The sequence below is a fragment of the Prionailurus bengalensis genome, chromosome F2 (assembly GCF_016509475.1).
Source record: "Prionailurus bengalensis isolate Pbe53 chromosome F2, Fcat_Pben_1.1_paternal_pri, whole genome shotgun sequence".
Classification (NCBI taxonomy): domain Eukaryota; kingdom Metazoa; phylum Chordata; class Mammalia; order Carnivora; family Felidae; genus Prionailurus; species Prionailurus bengalensis.
In genome coordinates, this window is record NC_057353.1 from 38364517 (window position 1) to 38383270 (window position 18754).

Consider the following 18754-nt stretch of genomic DNA (forward strand, 5'->3'; position numbering starts at 1 on the left):
CCACCCCCCCACCGCCTCGCCTCCGTAGACCAGAGTCACGGGAGTGCGCATGCGTCTATCGCATCGCCTTTCTCTTCGGCCCAATGACTCTGCTTAGATCCGGTACCGCCTCGAAGGCGGGACTGGGTCCCAGGCGCGACCAATGGCACCCCGGGTGAGGGTGAGGGGTGGAAGGTGCCTGTTAGCTCGTGGTGCAGCTACCAGCGCGTGTGCTGGGCTACCTGGTCGTCATGGAGGCAGTCTTGGCGGAAGAGCTTGCTGAGGAGGAGCAGCTAGTGAGAAGGCATCGCAAAGAGAAGAAGGAGCTGCAAGGTGACCAGGGGGTGGGAAGTCTCCCGGACCCAGGAAAGAGCGCGTGGCGGGTCGGTTCTGAGGAATCTTGAGAGGCTTCTGATCTGGCTCCTCCTAGACTTTCCCAAAGTAGCTAGTATCCTCTTCCCTCTTAATCCCCTATCCCGGTGGTCCCTTAATCCGCCAGATCTTCAGAAGCTTTCTTTTCTTAGATCCGCCACGTCTCGGCTTCCCCATGTCACCGCCTGGGTGCTGGTGTCTGAGAATACCTCCAAGCCGTGATGTTGGGCCCAGACTCTACCGCCCCCTCCCCTGTCTCCCTTTCCCGTTCCTGAACCTGTTACCGGCACTTGGATCTAATGGATGCTCTTAAAATACCTCACCTCAATTTTGAGGACTCAAAAGGGATAGTTAAAAGATTTAAAACTTGAGTCATTTTTCTTTTTCCTTTTCCTATCACACTAAACAAACGTACAGTTTTGAGGATTTTCTTTTTGTCTCCATCTGAGCTCTTTATCTGTAAATGTCTAATAACGCAGTTACTCTTCTATCATGATTTGTTTCCACCTTTCTCCCCTTATTGTCCCCATTTCTCATTTCCTCTCAATCCTGAATTGTTGACTTAATGATTTTGGTGGCTTTTCAGCCAGAATTCAGGGTATGAAGAATGCTGTTCCCAAGAATGACAAAAAGAGGAGGAAGCAACTCACCGAAGATGTTGCTAAGTTGGAAGCAGAAATGGAACAGAAACATAAAGAAGAACTGGAGCAACTGAAGCTGACTTCTAAGGAAAGTAAAGTATGTAAAGTAATGTTTCTCTTTGCCTACAGCATTTGAAAGCCACTGCCCATCTCTAATATTAAACTGTTGACTATATGACATCGTACAATTAGAGGGAACGGAAGTCACAATCATGCGTCACCATTCATTAATATTTCTGTGACCAGGTTTACATGGTAATGTGTTTTTGTAAGGGAGGTCAGCAAAAAAAGTACGTGTCAACTATTTACTTGCCCCATAGAGGAACAGATTGATAAAGTGGACTAGAGGAAGCTTCACCAAATGGAAGTTAGGACTTCTAGTCCCAGAATTGCCATTAAATAGTATTGTAACCTTGGTAAAGTTGCTTAAACTTCCTGAGCATAAACTTCTCCACATATAATGTGATATAAATACTTCTGCTTAAGCACGAGATTCTGTAAGAATCAAATGGGACAGCAAATATGAAATCATTTTTAGATTATAAAGTGCTTTATGAACAAGTTGTAATGAGTGAAAATTTACGTTTCTTGGGTAAATTGGAGCATACTGTCATTTTAACTAATACTTACTGTGGCTAATAGGTATTGTGTGCCAAGCACTTCAACATATTTGTATTATCTCATGTAATTTTTATAGTAACATACTAAGATATTATCCATGAAGTGAATGTAAAGAATCTCATTTTTCAAGAGGGAAATAGACTCAGAGAGATTAAGAACTTACTTCTGAACAGCTATTAAGTGCCAAAGCTAGAATTCAAAATCAGGATGGTCTTACTCCCAAGATGTGATGAATTCTGTTACAACTTTGTATGGTGTGGTAGTTTATTGCATGAGTTTGGATACCAAGGATCACAGCCTCCATAACATTATTCCATTTTCGATAGTTAGAATGTTGTTATGTCTGTGCAAAGTTTTATCTACCGTAATGTGGTTTTATTAAGTTTATTTTTGGTCTGTTCTTGACAGGGAAAACAACTTGTCTGTACTGATTAACAGTGGTCATTATATTAAACATATTCTCATTTTCTTTAGCCCTGTTAGCTAGTCATCAAGATCCTGGCCTTCTGTGCCTTAACATATTTTAATAAAAAAAAATTTTTTTAAAATTTATTTATTTTTGAGAGACAGTGAGACATAGTGAGAGTGGGGGAGGGGCAGAGAGAGAGGGAGACACAGGATCCGAAGCAGGCTCCAGGCTCTGAGCTATCAGCACAGAGCCGGACGCTGGGCTCGAACCCACAGACCATGAGATCATGACCTGAGCCGAAGTCGGACACCCAAACCAACTGAACCACCCAGGCGCCTCCATGTCTTAGCATATTTTATTCCCAAGTAACCTAGTATGATGCCCAGGTGTTTGTGTTGTCACAATCATGGTATTCCAATTATCTTCTCATTTGCAATTTTGAGCTTTCCTATGTTTCCAAGGACAAAAATGTTTGATTCTTAAGCTACATGTTGTTTGTTAAAATACAAGCTCCCATTTTACTTTGACCTATTGTCTTTTTCATTGACTTAAGCTTGTTTTCTTTCTGAATGCTGTATGAATTCTTATGTCATTGCTTTCCAGATGCTTTTCTGTTTCTTGCCTATTGTCAGCATGGCAGTTTGTAGATTTTAGCAGATTCCTCTGAAAAATATAACAATATTCATTTTATTAAAGTTGATGTAACTATTATTTGAAATCTTAATTTGGTTTTGATATTTTGATAATTTGGGAATAGCCTTGAAGAGTGCTGGCTCTATTGTTACTAGAGGTCTCTATATGCATTATGTATGTATCCTACTAAAAACTGGTTTAAGCTATAGTTGGCAATAATAAAATGCTAGCTACTAATCCCTATCGTTAAAAGTCTAGCATCTTCTTTAGCAAACACATGATAGCCATTTGATGATTAAGATTGGTTGTGCTATCTGAACAATACCTTAACTTTTCTACCTATAGTTATCAGTTTGTAAATGGGAAAGGATAGAGAAAGCTCAATATTTACTACGGTCAAGAAGCAGGGTTCATCAGGTTCTGGCTAATTAAGATGGAGAATGGCCTTTCCTGCCACATTTGAGCTTATGAAGGCAGTAGTGAACTGAGCCAGTGCAGGACCTTATGTATCCTATAGGTACTGTCAACACTTAGAGAAGGGAAGGGTGGACTGCTGAATGAGTTGGCACATACAGAAAGTATTTGGGTTAATGGAGTAGGAATTGGAAGCAAGAAGGAAAAGCCTGCAGGGATGAGCATTATCTTTGGAGAGCTGTAAGAAAACCTTTTGGGAATCGGACGAATTCTCCCTTAAAAATAGAGAAAGGAGACACAACCATGTCTTGTAATAACGTATCTAGTAGTATTATTCAAATTTGAGTTGTGGGATTGCATGCATTTGTGATTTTTTTCAATAATTTAATAGTCTAATACTTTGAATGATAAAAGTATTTTTCATTAATTCGTTAATGCTTTTTGTTTCCTTCAGATAGATTCTGTTGCTGTTAACATTTCAAACTTGGTTCTTGAGAATCAGCCACCTCGGATATCAAAAGCACAAAAGAGACGGGTATGAATGTCATGTCACCAAGTAATTAAGTTAGTGCTGTATGCTTATTACTCTCTTAGGTGTTGTGTAGGAAGGGAGTAGGAAAAAAAATGATGGAGTTCCTTGTCAAAGGACCTGAGCTAACATTTATTAGGCATTTGCTGTTTGCTAGGTACAATGCTAGGCTTATTATAGATTATATGAAATCTCATATACTCCTGATTATAATCCTGTGAAGTAGATTCTTAATCTCATTTTAAGAAAATAGGCTTAACCAGTATAAAATAACATGTTCCGTTTCTAGTTCTCTTAAGAGAGTGGGCATAGAAGGGGAGTGTGCAAAGAATATTTTTTACAAATATATTATCCCAGACTTAATAATTTAGAATCTACACAGTGTGGGCCCAGGTGGTTCTGATGCACAATTTTGGTTAAAAACTATGGTACTAAGTGGTGAAACAAGGATTTGAATCTAGAAATTAAGCAAGATTCACAGGTGTCCAAAATTCTGAGGTTTATGCAGGTACCTATGTAATGGTTAGCTGCAGTGGGAATTCAGAGAAGGAAAAGTTCATTGTGACAAGTGTTAAATGAGTTAGAATTTTAAGAAAATAGTTATTTAAAGAGGATATTTGAAGTACGATAAATAGCACGCATGTGGGCATGAAATAATTCTGCATCATGGTGAGAGCTATAAGGAAACTGATTTGTTGGAAGAAGGGAGTTCATGAAATCAAAACTATGGGACTGAGATTAGATAAGTAAGGGCTGTTCACTTGGGAAAAGAAAAAGGGGTTTTAAAAACAGTCTGTTTAGTCTCTAGTATTGTTTTACTAACACTTGATGTTTTATAGGATTTAAATACTTATTTTTAAGCTAACTTAGCGTTTTATAATTTAGTAGTACCCAGTTTAATTGGGCATGGTATTTGGTATCAGACTTTTGAAGGTTTTAATCCTACTTACTGTTGTGACTCTGGGTAAGATTCTCAACCTTTTTAAACCTCAGTTTCATATGTATAAAATGGGTGAAATAATACCTGCTTTGTAGAGCTATTGTAAGTATTAAGTAATGTACTGTTGCCAAAACCCTAACACAGTGCCTGGAGAACTAGCGGGTCAGCCAATGATAGTATGTTTACTGTGTTCAGTCCTGCGTAGTGTGCCTCTTACAAATTCAACCCAAGACCAGTAGCTTGTTTTTTGTTGTTTGAAAGTTGATTAAGTTGCAAATGGTCAAACATTTTCATGCTTACATAAGATTGTATTCTTGAGTAAATATTATGATTGTGAATTTCACAGAATCATGAAACTTAGATTTTATGGTATCTTGGAGGTTATCTGTTTTAACTCCGTACTTAAGATACATGTTCTCTTTGTGATAGCCTTATAGTTGTCATCTAGCTGCTATAGATCAAAAGCAAAGGGCAGAGTTTTTGCTTGGCAGTAGCATAACAAAATATTTATTGGGATTGCCTCTACTTAGTAATTGATACATCTTGGAGTAGCCTATTTAATTTTGGAAAACATAGGCCCCAACTCCTTCCTGTCTGTATCTAATCTTACTCATCCCCAGCTGGACCAAAACAAAAAATTAAACTCCCTTTTCTCAAACATTTTGTTACTTTTCTCCTAAAACAATGCATAGCTAAAATGCATACCTTTTCAACTATATCCTCAAAAAATTTAGTATCTTTTGTAGTCAGCTGCTTAAATACTTGGCAGAGAAAACACCCTAGAAGTAATTCCCAAAGTTTTTTTTTATTGCTTTGTTATATTAATAGTATTAATAAGATTCTGGAACTGAAAACACTTAAAAGTTTATATAAGAAAATGAAACTTGAACTTTTTTTTTTTTTTTTTTTTTTTTTAGACAAAGGCACCAAGGAATAAAAAGAATGGTGTTTGTCTTTGGGAGAGATACAACTCTCTTTTAGAAAAACATGACAAAAATTTATAAATATTTATTATTGGAGTATCGTAGGACAAATCTCTTATTTTTAATTGAGAAAAAAAGGGGAGTATTTTATTTAATTCAGCAGACTTGAATGGAAGAAGCTCTTTGGTATGCTGGAAAGAGCCCCAAGTAGAACTCAGGAGAACTGGGTTCCAAAAATAGGAAATTTGAGAGCCAGAATGAGTTCTAGTTCAATTTCTTCATTTTTCAAAATTGTCAGTGGCATACTGAAAGTTTGATACCAACCCAGGACTGGTACCCAGCTCTTAAGATTCCTCTTCAGAGTTGATTTTGCTGCATGACTTACTTCAATGACAGGACTCTAGTTTTACTGACAATATATTTATGAAGTTAAGTGCTGTTTTCATCTTACATATATGCTTTTATTAGGTTTAATTGTTGCCATTCTGTCTCCAGCACTTGGGCTGTAGAAACCACAGTGCCTAGTGCCACTGGGAAACTATTAGTGGCTGGGAAAAGAATCCAGTGAATTTCCCACCTTGTGCCCTGGAAAGGAAACATAGTTACTGTGTAACATTAAAGTGGAGCTTGAGGACAAAAGTGAAATGCTTGGATTAGATTTTAGAAGCTTAAACGGTTTAGTATAAAATTCCACTCTTCCAGTAACTAGTACATAACATCATTAACTCCAGCTCCCATCTGCTCCAACTTTTATTCTGATTTAGGTGCCTGGATAGAAGGAGCGCTCTGTGTTGTCCTTGGTCCCACTCTGCTTCTAAACCAGCTGTATGGCCTTTGGAAATCTTTCTGCGTGCTGTTTCCTCAGAGGAAAATGAGGGGTTTTGGATTAGATGATATCCAAGGTGCTTATCCTCCCTCTCCCCTCTGAAAATGTTTTTTAGACTTTCATAAAGTAACAGTGCCATCTTGTGTTTTAAGATTTTTATGCCGCTGTGATGCACAGTTGTAGGTATGCAGTGAAATAAATTTGTTCATGTTATTTCTGGCATGGTTGGATTTGGGTGGAATAAACTTAAACAGGTGTATATTTCATTAGGAAGATAATACTGCTTTTGATTCAGGTAACTTACAAATCACTTTAGGTTCTAGTATGGCACCTACCAGGCAAGTAGTTCAAATGTGTGACAGTAAGTTACATTGAAATTTGCCTTTCCATTAATTTTTCTGCCCCAAGGAGGAATGAGAGCTAGGGACATGACAGTCTTTACCTTTTCTTACTTTTTCTTGATTTTTATTCTCTTAAATTGAAAAGCAGTCATGACCAGCATATAAATGAAGCATATTCATGGTAGAGAATTAGATGCAGAAAAGCATGCATATGTGCACACACACAAAACAAAACTTATTTTGTAAACAAAAATGAGACTTAAATACAGAGAACAAACTGATGGTTGCTAGAGGGGAGGTAGATGGGGAATGGGCATGGGGGGCAAACAAATTATTTTGTAATTGTACCATCCAGAGAAAAGCACTATGAATATTTTGTGTATATTTTTCTAATTTTTAACTATGTATGTGTAGATTTAGTATATATTAGCTATATACATATCTTTTCTTAGCTCTTGACATGTTTCTGTGGTACCCTAGCTATATGAACTGTGTTCAGCTATGAAACAGTGCTTTCTGGCTTTGATCCTTGCTAGTCCAACTGTCAGGATTTCTTTCTTTCCCCCCAGCCTTCCCACTCTACTTCTCATCCATCCTTCATGTCATAGATCTCATGCCCCACCCATACCTAATCCTTGCATATGTTGCCATGGGAAGAACTCTTCTGACATTTGAATAAGGAAAGCAAGTTGCAGAATATAATGTGATACCATTTTTGTTAAAGTATTTTTTCTATACTTTGAGTACATCAATATTTGTTAAAGCGCTTAGGAAAAAAAATCTAGAAAGATACACACCTGACTTCTACAGCAGGCACTGAAATTGGCATTGGTCATTAGAGGAACTTTTGTCTATCATGATACTTTAATTTTTTATAAGAATGTTTTTATCTGTTGTTTCAGTTAAGTGTGTGTGTGTGTGTGTGTGTGTGTACGTACACATGCACTGTTTTTTTCTTTAGGCTAGATAAATAGAATTCCCCTACCCTTCTAAAGTCTTTGGCATATTAATACTGCACAGGTGATTTAGCATGCTAATGCCTCAGTAGTGGAGTGATAAGTTAAAAAGCTTGGATTAGCTTGGCATAAATATGATAATGATGTTGCTTTGAGGCTTAGCACAACACAGTATTAAGGCAGTACTTTGAAATCAGTAACTAAAGCTTTTAGAAACGCATTAAAAAATTTTTTTTAATGTTCATTTATTTTTGAAAGAGAGAGACAGAGACAGAGACAGAGACAGAGACAGAGTGCAACTGGGGGAGGGGCAGAGAGAGAGAGGGAGACACAGAATCCTAAACAGGCTTCAGGCTCTGAGCTGTCAGCACAGAGCCCGATGCGGAGCTTGAACTCATGAACCGTGAGATCATGACCTGAGCCAAAGTCAGATGCTTAACCGACTGAGCCACCCAGGCACCCCTCATGTAGTTTTTAAGTAGACTTTAAAGAAAAATTTGAAGGTTTTTTTTTTTTTTGTCCTGGTATAGAGCTCGGTGCTGGGTACATGCAGATGAGAAAGATAGTTGCCCTTAAAGGAGTTCCCAGTATAGAAAATTCTACAAGTGATGAGATCATCAATATGATAATGCTTGTGGGAGAAGGGACAAAAATGGCAAAAGTCTTGAGGGTCTTACATTTCTATCCCCTTAATAAATGTAAAATAGTCCTCATTATTGTGAATTAACTTTCCTATATTCTCCTCCTAGGACAAAAAAGCTGCATTGGAAAAGGAGCGGGAAGAAAGGATAGCTGAAGCTGAAATTGAGAACTTATCTGGAGCCAGACACTTAGAAAGTGAAAAACTTGCTCAAATATTGGCAGCAAGACAGTTGGAAATTAAACAGATTCCATCTGATGGCCACTGTATGTATAGAGCCATTGAAGATCAACTCAAAGAACAGAAATGCCCTTTGACTGTGGCTGCCTTGAGAAGTCAAACTGCTGAATATATAAAAGGCCATGTGGAAGACTTTCTGCCATTTTTAACAAACCCTAATACGGGAGATATGTATACTCTAGGTAATTTATTTTTCTTTACTATGTCTTGTTGCTGCTGTTAAATAAAGTGATTCCTGGCATTGAGAAGAAGAAAAACCTATTATAGTTCTTATGGAGGAAAAAGTCTCAAAATTTAGGCAGAATTGTTTTTTATATTATAATACATACTAGTATATTGTTTAAGGCAAAAGTGGAATAGGATTCATTATTATTACTGAGATAATTATGTTTCTGAGTTCACATGTCACAAAGTAGGCATAGAGGGAGGTATGCTTTCACTAGTCTGTGGAAGTATAGGGTCCAAAGACCATAAGCAGAGAATGATCGGAAAACCAAATCCTTTTATCCTATACTTTGGGAAATTCAATTTTACTTTCAATAAGCCACAATACTTAGGCAAAATTTGACTCTGCAAAACCAAAAACAAATGAGTTAATAACCTGCCTTATTATTCTAATACCTTTGACAATTAAGATAGAATATTTATGGGGAGGTAAAAAAAAGAAAAAAGAAAAACTAGCCAGTAAAGGAGAGAGCAGGTGAAAATCTGAAAGAGTGTTGGGGAGAGTCAGAGATATAATAGAGGAAAGTTCGTCCTAAGAGAAGATTGCAGGCGTGGCAGTATCCATTGGCAAGTCAAATGACCAGGAGGGGTAGAAGGGATGGTTAAGGTTGACTTTGCTTTAATGGAGTCCCTGACTCTGCTAGTTGCAGGGCAGTGGAAAAGAGTTGGCAACTCAGCATGCTGAATTAAAAAAAAAAAGACTTAATTTCTTATTCACTTAGTCAATATTTATTGAAGGCCACTATGTGCCAGGGACTCTTCTAGGCACTTCTAGGACCCTGAGCGCTGGGAATATAGCAGTGAATGAGGCAAACACACAGGACATACTTTTCTGTACATGTCCATAATTTTTTTCCTTTCCTCTAAACAGGAAGGGTATTAGTTTTCCATTTTTAACTTTCTGTATAAGGTGTGTATGCTCAAGATGTGCCATTAAACTGCACTTAGGTCCTACTCTCATGACTAGTCCAGGAAGTCCTTTCTTTGGCTAGAACTGATACTGAAGCAAATAAGGTAAATGCTTTAAAAATAACAAATAGAGGGGCGCCTGGGTGGCGCAGTCGGTTAAGCGTCCGACTTCAGCCAGGTCACGATCTCGCGGTCCGTGGGTTCGAGCCCCGCGTCAGGCTCTGGGCTGATGGCTCAGAGCCTGGAGCCTGTTTCCGATTCTGTGTCTCCCTCTCTCTCTGCCCCTCCCCCGTTCATGCTCTGTCTCTCTCTGTCCCAAAAATAAATAAAAAACGTTGAAAAAAAAATTTAAAAAAAAAAAAAAAATAACAAATAGAGGCACTGTTTGATGCTACTGCTGGCAAAGGAGTTTCAACTCCTTTCTAGTTTTACCCTGATTCTCTTTTCACATCTTTTTTTTTTTTTTTAATGTTTATTTTTGAGAGAGAGAGACAGAGCGTGAGCTGGGGAAAGGCAGAGAGAGAGAGGGAGACACAAAATCTGAAGCAGACTCTAAGCTCTGAGCTGTCAGCACTGAGGCTTGATGCAAGGCTCAAATTCACAGACCGTGAGCTCATGACCTAAGCCAAAGTTGGATGCTTAACCGACTGAGCCACCCAGGTGCCCCTCTTCTCACATCTCTTGTGGGGTCTTACAGTGGACCCAATTTAAGGCTGCAGTGTTTTAGTTCAGTGTATTTTTTCAGATGCAGGTTTGGATTTTAAAATACATGTCAAAATATTGAGTATGGTGGCAGTTTTGAGGGTTGCTTAGCTAAAGAGAGAAGAATAGGCTTGCTATGTAATTAAGGTCCCTAGGCCTCAGCGTGAGGGAGAGAAACAGAAATGAATTGCTTTCCTCTCAGATGGAGAGGTGGTGGAAAGTTGGAGCGAGTTAAGTTTGGATCTGGGAATTGGATTAAATTCTAGAGAGTGCAGGTAGAGAAAGGAGTAGGTTTACAACTTGAGTAATGATCAGGAATTGTGGGAGCTATAAAAGGGATCTGGTAACATGAGTTATGAAAATTATTAAGTGCTATATTCTCATTTTTTCTACAGAAGAGTTTAGGAAGTACTGTGATGATATCGTCAACACAGCTGCATGGGGAGGTCAGCTTGAGGTAAGTTTGTAATTATTCATAGTATTTGTGGATTGTTAAATTATTTCTAAATCCCATATCAGATGTATTTTTCAGATGATCCCACTTTCTTTTTGAGTATCCCTTTTTGTTACGTATTTGCCGTTTCTCTACTCATGAAGCATTGAAATGGGGAATTAACATTCTTAGGCCGTTAAGTATGTATCTTTGGGAAGTAAAGCACTATTATCATTTTAAATAGCCCAGTGGTTGATTTGTGGGTTGGTAAGGCTAATGTTACTCTTGGGTGTTTCCATTTGTGATGCTGCTCCTGGCAATATATTTGATTTTCTGGACTTATGAAAGTGATGATTTTATTCAAGTATAGTAAGATTTAGCCTAGTGGCTCAGCTGATGACAATCACTATTATAAAGTAAAGAGAAAACCGTATTTTTATGTGAAATTATGGGTCAGATCCTGCCACAGTACATCATAATTGGAATTCCAGTTGATACTGACTTCAGAGCAGTATCTGATGCATCAAAATTCACATGTAGGAAGACAGTATGTTCAGCCACTTGTAGGGAATTCATCAGGATTTTTTTAAAGCTTTATCTTACTTTAACTTTGTTTTATTAAAACAGAATAAACATCTAATAGTTCCAACTGGTGATAAGGCAGCCTGGGGTATTCAAAAGTCAGGGGATAGGAGAGAAAGTCCTAGGTTTGGGTCCTGGCTTTCCTTCTACCTTTCAGTTTTGAGTCAGCCATGTTTCCTGAGCTCGAGTGTCCTAAATGAATAGGGATAATAAAACCCCTGTGTGTACTTGGTAGGTCATTTGTGGACATTAAATAAGACAAGTATTGTATGCATAGAACTTTGTAAGCTAACGTGCCAGATGGATGAATCTAGCAGTAGAATTAATATTGTGTAGTGGTAATTAGTCACCTTGAATGGTTTGTGGATCTGAGTATTTCACTTCAAGAACTATACTTTTTAGAGAAATGACGTGAATGCTTCTTTAACGTCTTTTTCTCAGTAAGTCTGTATTTGTACCTCTTCTGAGCCACCAGAGGGAACTGTGTCCATTCGTTTTGTATGCCTCTCCTGGGTCTCTGAAACTCAGGAAATTGTCATAGTAGCTTTGTGACTACATTAGGAGGAAAGGTGCTTGAACTTTCTTGAGGAGCACAAATTAATAGAACTACAGACCTAAGCAAGTCTTTTTAAAGAGAGAAAAAAAACTTTACAACATCTTTTGAAGGACATTTACTCATAAATTTTTGGTCTATGAATTCATTTGACATAGGAATTGCTGTTTTTACAATGGGGTAAATTTAAATTATTCAAGAGAAATTCTTTATATGATTTTTAAAGACTTCGAAGGGATGTTAAGATTTCCAGAGCTTGCTTCACACTCTCCATTCTGTGCTGGCTTTTAAAAATGTAATTTCAGGTGTAAGAAAAAAATACCTCAAAGGAACATTTTATGAGGTAGAGTGTGGGATTAAGTTTGCTACTGTGCAGTACAGAATTTCCATATATTTGAAGAAATTTCTTACCCTTCTTTTATAACATCCTAAAAGGACCATGTTCCAGACAAAATGTTCTTATAATTGGGCAAATACATAGATGTGAGGGCACTAAGATTGAGGACTGTTGAATGATTAATTTATGAACTTGGGCTCCAGAGTCAGACTTCTCAGTTCAGTTGCAGGTCACTTTATTTCTTTACGCTTGACTTTGGGCAGGCATCTTGACCACTCGCTTTAGATTCTAGGTCTTTACCTATCCCATAGGATTATTGTCAGGATTGAATGAGTTAATATACATAAAATGCTTAGTGTTCCTGGTCATAGTAGGTCTAAACAGTGTTACTACCAATATTTATTATTAACTATTATTCATCTGCCTTTAAACTCTATTTTTATAATGTATGGTATGAAATTAACATTGTGTATTAATCATGTGGAAAATCCATGAAAAGATAGCACAATTCACATACATAACTTAGCTACTCATGCCTTGAATATTATGGAACAGTGGTTTTCAGCACTAGTACATTAGAATCATCTGAAAGCTTTTAGAAGAATAAACCTCCTAATATTTCCTGTTCTTTCTCTCCTTCTCCCAGCCCCTCCCAAATTGTAATTGATTTGATCTGATGCCTGAGTGATAGTATTTTTAAAAACTGGCAGTTTTCAAGCAGTATTCAAAAGTAGAGGGACTAGTATAATGAACCTTTACTTCATTAACTATGGTATTGCTATTTCTAAAAAGCTGTTGTGTAGCCAGGGCTTGAAATTTCTGCGTTTGATTTAATAAATATTACATTTGTTTTTTCAACAAATCGTATTAAATGTCTACTCTGTGGCAGGCAGGCTCTTGGTGTATAGTGAGGAACAGAGTAGATCTCTGTTGGATGATGGTTGCCCTATTCATGCATACTCAGTAGTTTATGACTTGAGTAAGATTTACCTTTTTATTTTCCTTACTAATACATTTTCTTTCCTATAGCTAAGAGCCTTGTCTCATATTTTACAAACACCAATAGAGATAATACAGGCAGATTCTCCTCCTATTGTAGTTGGTGAAGAATATCAAAAAAACCCATTAATACTTGTGTAAGTACCTGGAAATTTCTACTGTTACATTTTTCATAGTTAAGACAAAAAGAATTATTCAAAGATGTTAGGTTGTATATGTTGATTAATTAGAAAAAATATGTCTTCGGTTGTATTAATTACGCTTATTTTATGTTAAAGGCAATTATAAAATTAGAAAGCATTGTCAGTCAATATGTGATTTAGATAATTGTTTAAACTTCTACTGGTTTATTCTTGTGTATGAGTTAAGAATAAAATCATTTCTAAAGATTACAGATTTTAGGATTAGTTTTCATACTGTCTTAGTGTGACATTAATAATGCTAAGTTTCAACAAGAACAAAAGCGGAAATATATTCATGTTGCCTAATTGGTTATTCCTTAGAGAGTTTTTCTTCGTATTGTCAAAGTATTTTACATAATTGAGAATTCTTTTTTGAAACACAGCATGGAGAGTTTGCTGTTGGCTTTAGTGTTGTTTATTAGCCAGACTACCAAGGTAATCATTAATGGCTTAGATTTAGGTAAAAATTTAAGGTTATTGAGTACTCAGCATCTCAGTAATTTTCCTTTGCCCCCTAATGATTGTGTTTTCCCTGACTTAAACTCAGCAGACAGAGTTATTGAACCAGATTTTACTGACTGCTGAAGCTTTTCAAATGGGTTTGAACTTTTAAGTAATATGTCAATGAAGTCTTTGAATGATACCCCTGTGGAGTGATTCATTGAGTGTTTGGTTTTATATACATAATAAACATTTATGTACAATGAATTACTTTCGTCTAAACTACTCATTTCTCCTTTTCTCATTTCAGATATATGAGACATGCATACGGCTTAGGAGAACATTACAATTCTGTTACACAGTTGGTGAACACAGCTACTGAAAATTGCAGCTAGTTTACAAAATGTTACACAATTATGTTTTAGTACAGTGTGCCGATCTGAGTCTTCTTACAAGTGCTGGATTGTTCTGACATTACTGAAAAACACAACTACCTTAAATCAGTTTTATGGCAAAGCTACTAACAGATTTTTTTTTAAAGTATGCCAGAGATAAACTTTAACCAGTGTTCCCTTTGTGGTATTTAAAAACACTTGTGAGTCGTTGTGGAATACATCATTTACAGACCAAGATAGTACCTATTTGCTGATATTTTTACTAATATAGGGTCTTGAACATTCTGTTATGCGTTGAAATAAATTTGATTTTTCTCCTTATTACTAAAAGCTTTCAGTAACCATTTTAATGTAACTTTCTTGAAGAAATGAAATGACTTGGTCATTGCAAAAATGTGGTAAAGGTGACAGCAAATCTAATTAATGCTTATAAATGTATCTGATTTCAGTAACCCTGGTACATGATGGAATTAATACTATGAAGCTTTTTATATAACCCCATCAAAGTGCAGCTAAAAAGCTTGCTTTAATAACTAAAAATTTTAAAATATTTATTCACATGGGAATCAGTTCAGTGTAAGAAATGAGAAATTTAAAGGTAAATAGGTGTTCCTATCAGATCAGACCTCTAAAGAAGTACCATCATGTTTTCTTACAGTTTTTTAGTGTCTTTTATTTTTTTTATTCTATTTTTTTATTTTTTAAGTAATCTCTCCACCTAACATGGGGACTTGAACACATGACCCCACAATAAATAAAGAGTTGCCTGCTCTATCAAGTGAACCAGCCAGAAGCTCCAGTACCATCATTTCTTGATCATATTCAAAACTGCAAATTTTTATATTCTTCATTATGTTTTCCTTGTCACCACTTAGCTGCTTTGCTTTCCTTGTGGTCTTTTCCACTCATAAATAGTTTGTGGCCTCTCATTTTTTTTTTTTTTTAACTTGTACACACCGAAGGAGTAGCAATGTAAAAGGGTCCAAGGCCAACTTTACTTCAAATTCTCCTCACTTTCAATTTGTCTTACCAGACCTCTGTTTTTGTTTCATTCTCCAGGATTAGAAGAAAGTTAGTTAGCCTACATTTATTTCAGATATGTGAGAATGTTTATGTTACATATAGGGATCAAGTTGAAAGCCACTGTTTGGGAGCTAAGACTGAATAGTAAAATCAGTATACAATACTTTCTGATAGGAATGATTTATCTGGCTCAGATTTCACATTATTCTTAACACTATTCTAAGAAGATAGTATCTGTATGTAGAAACATGTCTCGCTGATAATTTGTTATGTAACTAAGTATTAATGAAAATGAAACTTTTGGTTTCATCTGTTTTTCCCAAATTAGGAGTAAATACTAAGATTTAGCATCAAATTTATAATATTTCAATTTTTGCTCCATGAGCGCAACTAATTTTTGTAAGTAAATATTGGGTTTTATGATATTAAAACCAGTTGTTAGTCTCACATGCCCACCTGATGACAATGTGGGAAGCTGGTAGGGACTGTGGTCAGCTATAGCAAGTACTGCACGAAGGTGTTCTAGCTCAAATGATGAAAAACTGTTCTGTTTGCCTAACAAAGTATATTCTGAAGGCTGACTGTTTTGTAATCCTTGATCTGAAATTGTTTGGGTCTGAAATTATAAAAGAATTAAATTATAAAATGGTAAATGGCTGACCTTTTTTTATGAAATCATCTGTTACTTTAAAATCAAAAGATAAGCATTAAGAAGTAATAAAAAAAGTATCATAAACCTAGTTAGTACAGATGCCATCTATATTTAAAATAACTTCCTCGTAATTATTTTTTCTTAATAAGATGAATGGAACCTTCTTGATTATAGGTTTATTTTTATTATTTTTTATTTTTAAATGGGCAGATATTGTTATGAGTAAGATTTGTGTGGTCAGCTTCTATTCTTCCATAAAACTTCAAATAAAAATCATTTTAGCTGTAACCAAAAACTGAAGTCTTTAAAAAATGGCAGATGTAATTTAAAAACAGTATATCCTAATTTAGTTTGCTGTATGATTATGGTCTAATGGAAGTTTCATAAGCTCTCTTTTCTCTTAATTCAGAAAAGTATATGTCAGAGTTTTGGAATATGTCTTTAGCCAAGAATTTTATCCACTTACATATGTTTACAAACTTATATAAAGCAAAAAAGAATGTATGTAACTATAGTGAGCAATATAGTTTTGCTCATGTTATCTGATGTTTGCCAAAAGAAGAATAAAAGATGTATGAATTAAATCATTTGTTCGTTCAAATTGTTATTCTTTTTTTTTTTTTTTAATTTTTTTTCAACGTTTTTTATTTATTTTTGGGACAGAGAGAGACAGAGCATGAACGGGGGAGGGGCAGAGAGAGAGGGAGACACAGAGTCGGAAACAGGCTCCAGGCTCCGAGCCATCAGCCCAGAGCCTGACACGGGGCTTGAACTCACGGACCGCGAGATCGTGACCTGGCTGAAGTCGGATGCTTAACCGACTGCGCCACCCAGGCGCCCCTCAAATTGTTATTCTTAAACAATTTTACAATTTAGAAAGGGAAAATCCTCTGTTTTAGAATTTTATCCTGGCTTTATTTTGTCCTTATATATAATTGAGAATAATACAATCCCAAATTCTTGCTTTAAGGGTTTTAGAATAAATATATAAACATAGCACTATGTCTCAGACAAAATAGAGGAAGATAAGGAGATAGGCATTTAAGCCATGGCTCTTAGAAATCAGGTTGAAGCTTAAAACCTTTTGAATAATGAAGGTTATTTAGGGTAAATGAAATTGAAGAATATTCTAAGACTCATGGGTGTTGAAGAAGGAAATTTGCACAAACTAATGCTGGTACAGGATTGTTAATGTATTGTTTTGGTCCAGGTTTCATGAACTAGCTGAAGGAGCAGATCTGTTTTGTTTCTGAGAATTTAATTGGTAATTTCATCATATTTTTACTGTTATTGAACAAATGAGTGTGATTTTTTTCTTCCTTTCCATATGTTTTCACATACTGATTCTTCTTTCCTGTCTTAGATCTTCTTTAAAACCATTTTCCATCTTGCAGAAAAAATATAACTCAAAGGGTTTTGATTTTTTTTTTAAAGCCAAGTTGTAGGAATTATCATTTCTTGTTCACCACCCTTCCTACTTGAAGGCCTTTGAGCTGCCATTGGGAGTTGAGAACTTCACCCAACCTATTTCACCTAGCTTACTGTCCTGGTCTCCATTTCATCAGCACCAACTCCCACCTGGCCAGGGCTGGGTACCCCAGTTCATATATGTTGGTTTCTAGTAACCACACGCTAGTAATTAGTATTATTTGTATTTAGTTTATTATTATTGTTATTATTATTTTCCTTTAGTCTGTAAGTGCTTAGAAACAAGAACTTGTTGACTTACTAAATTATCTAGCACACTGCCTGGCCTATATAGTAAGTGCTTATTAATAAATGTTGACAGTCATAAGATCAATTGAGAGGATAAGATTGGACTCTTAAGGAGTTGTCATTAGGTTAATGGACCATTAAGAGTACAGAGAGGTATTGACTTAGTATTGTGTCTGCTCACAAAAGGGCTGCTTTCTAATTTTCCTAACCCCTTGGATAAATCCTTAAGTCTTTAGGTCAATTTAAGGGAGGAATAGAACCCAAGAGAGCTTTTCTTTTTTCTTCTGACACTGCTTTGTTTTGTTTTGTTTTGCCTTCACGTATCAATCTACAGAATATAAAGATTCTTTATAAGTATACAGACCAAGAAACTATTAAGAACTTTGCTAATATATTGGCCAGGAAGAAGTTTGTAGTTGTCTTCTTTCAGTAGAATAAGGATGATGATTAGTGTAACTTATTGAATCAGATTACAGCTCTCTGCTGAAACTATCAATGCTCTGAACAGAGATGACTTCCAGTCTTCCTGCTGATTTTTCTTCTCCATGTTACCCTTACCTTGACAAAAGGAAACCCCTGTTTACTGTTTATTTACTGTTTATAATCTTAAGCAATACAGTATTAACCTGAGGACTAGTGAGAACCCAGTGTAGGAGTTTGCTGAGCAAAAATAAGAATCTAGTTTTAAAGAATAAACTGCTGTTTTTGAATCAGATATTTTCTCCCCTGAAATGAGAAGGGCATTCTACACCTATCTCAGAGTTTGTCAACAATGACATTACAGACATTTTAAGCTGGATAACTGTCATGAGGGCTGCCCTGTGCATTATAAGACACTTAGCATTGCTGGCTTCTAGCAACCAAGTGCCGGTGGTACTCTTCCCCGCGCCCCCCACCCCCGGAGGTGTGAGGAAGGAAAATGTCTCCCAACATTTTCAATGTCTCCCTGGGGACAAAATCACCCCTAAATGAGAACCACTTACTATATCATAAGTTGTACTGCTAATGAGGTTGGCAAGTTTTAAGGAAAACCATTTAGAATAAAAATGGGGCACATTAGAGCTATTCGTCTGTTTTTTGTAACTTTGTCAACTGCCTAAAGCTAGACTTTACATGAACCCCCTTTGAAAAGCTCAATGGA

The 18754-nt window shown here is 36.3% G+C and overlaps 1 protein-coding gene across 2 annotated transcripts; it reads left to right on the top strand.

Annotated features, from left to right (window-relative positions):
• The first annotated feature begins 204 nt into the window (after nt 1-204).
• On the top strand, nt 205-16484 carry OTUD6B (OTU deubiquitinase 6B). Of its 2 annotated transcripts, none has more exons than XM_043601349.1 (7): nt 205-312; nt 938-1089; nt 3524-3604; nt 8334-8646; nt 10696-10757; nt 13235-13341; nt 14138-16484. In XM_043601349.1, exons 1-7 carry the CDS (start codon nt 231-233, stop codon nt 14220-14222), a joined length of 882 nt encoding a protein of 293 aa, XP_043457284.1. In that variant the 5' UTR covers nt 205-230; the 3' UTR covers nt 14223-16484. The 2 variants fall into 2 exon arrangements, with proteins under 2 accessions (XP_043457284.1, XP_043457285.1); XM_043601350.1 differs by lacking the exon at nt 205-312 and adding an exon at nt 6226-6363 and having other exon boundaries at nt 1071-1089.
• The last annotated feature ends 2270 nt before the right edge of the window (nt 16485-18754 follow it).

Excerpts from the sequence above, each read along its gene's own strand:
- OTUD6B (XM_043601349.1), top strand. The coding sequence starts at position 231 with ATGGAGGCAGTCTTGGCGGAAGAGCTTGCTGAGGAGGAGCAGCTAGTG. Across the intron at positions 1,090-3,523 it reads TGACTTCTAAGGAAAGTAAA|ATAGATTCTGTTGCTGTTAA; the intron begins GTATGTAAAGTA and ends TGTTTCCTTCAG. Across the intron at positions 3,605-8,333 it reads CAAAAGCACAAAAGAGACGG|GACAAAAAAGCTGCATTGGA; the intron begins GTATGAATGTCA and ends TTCTCCTCCTAG.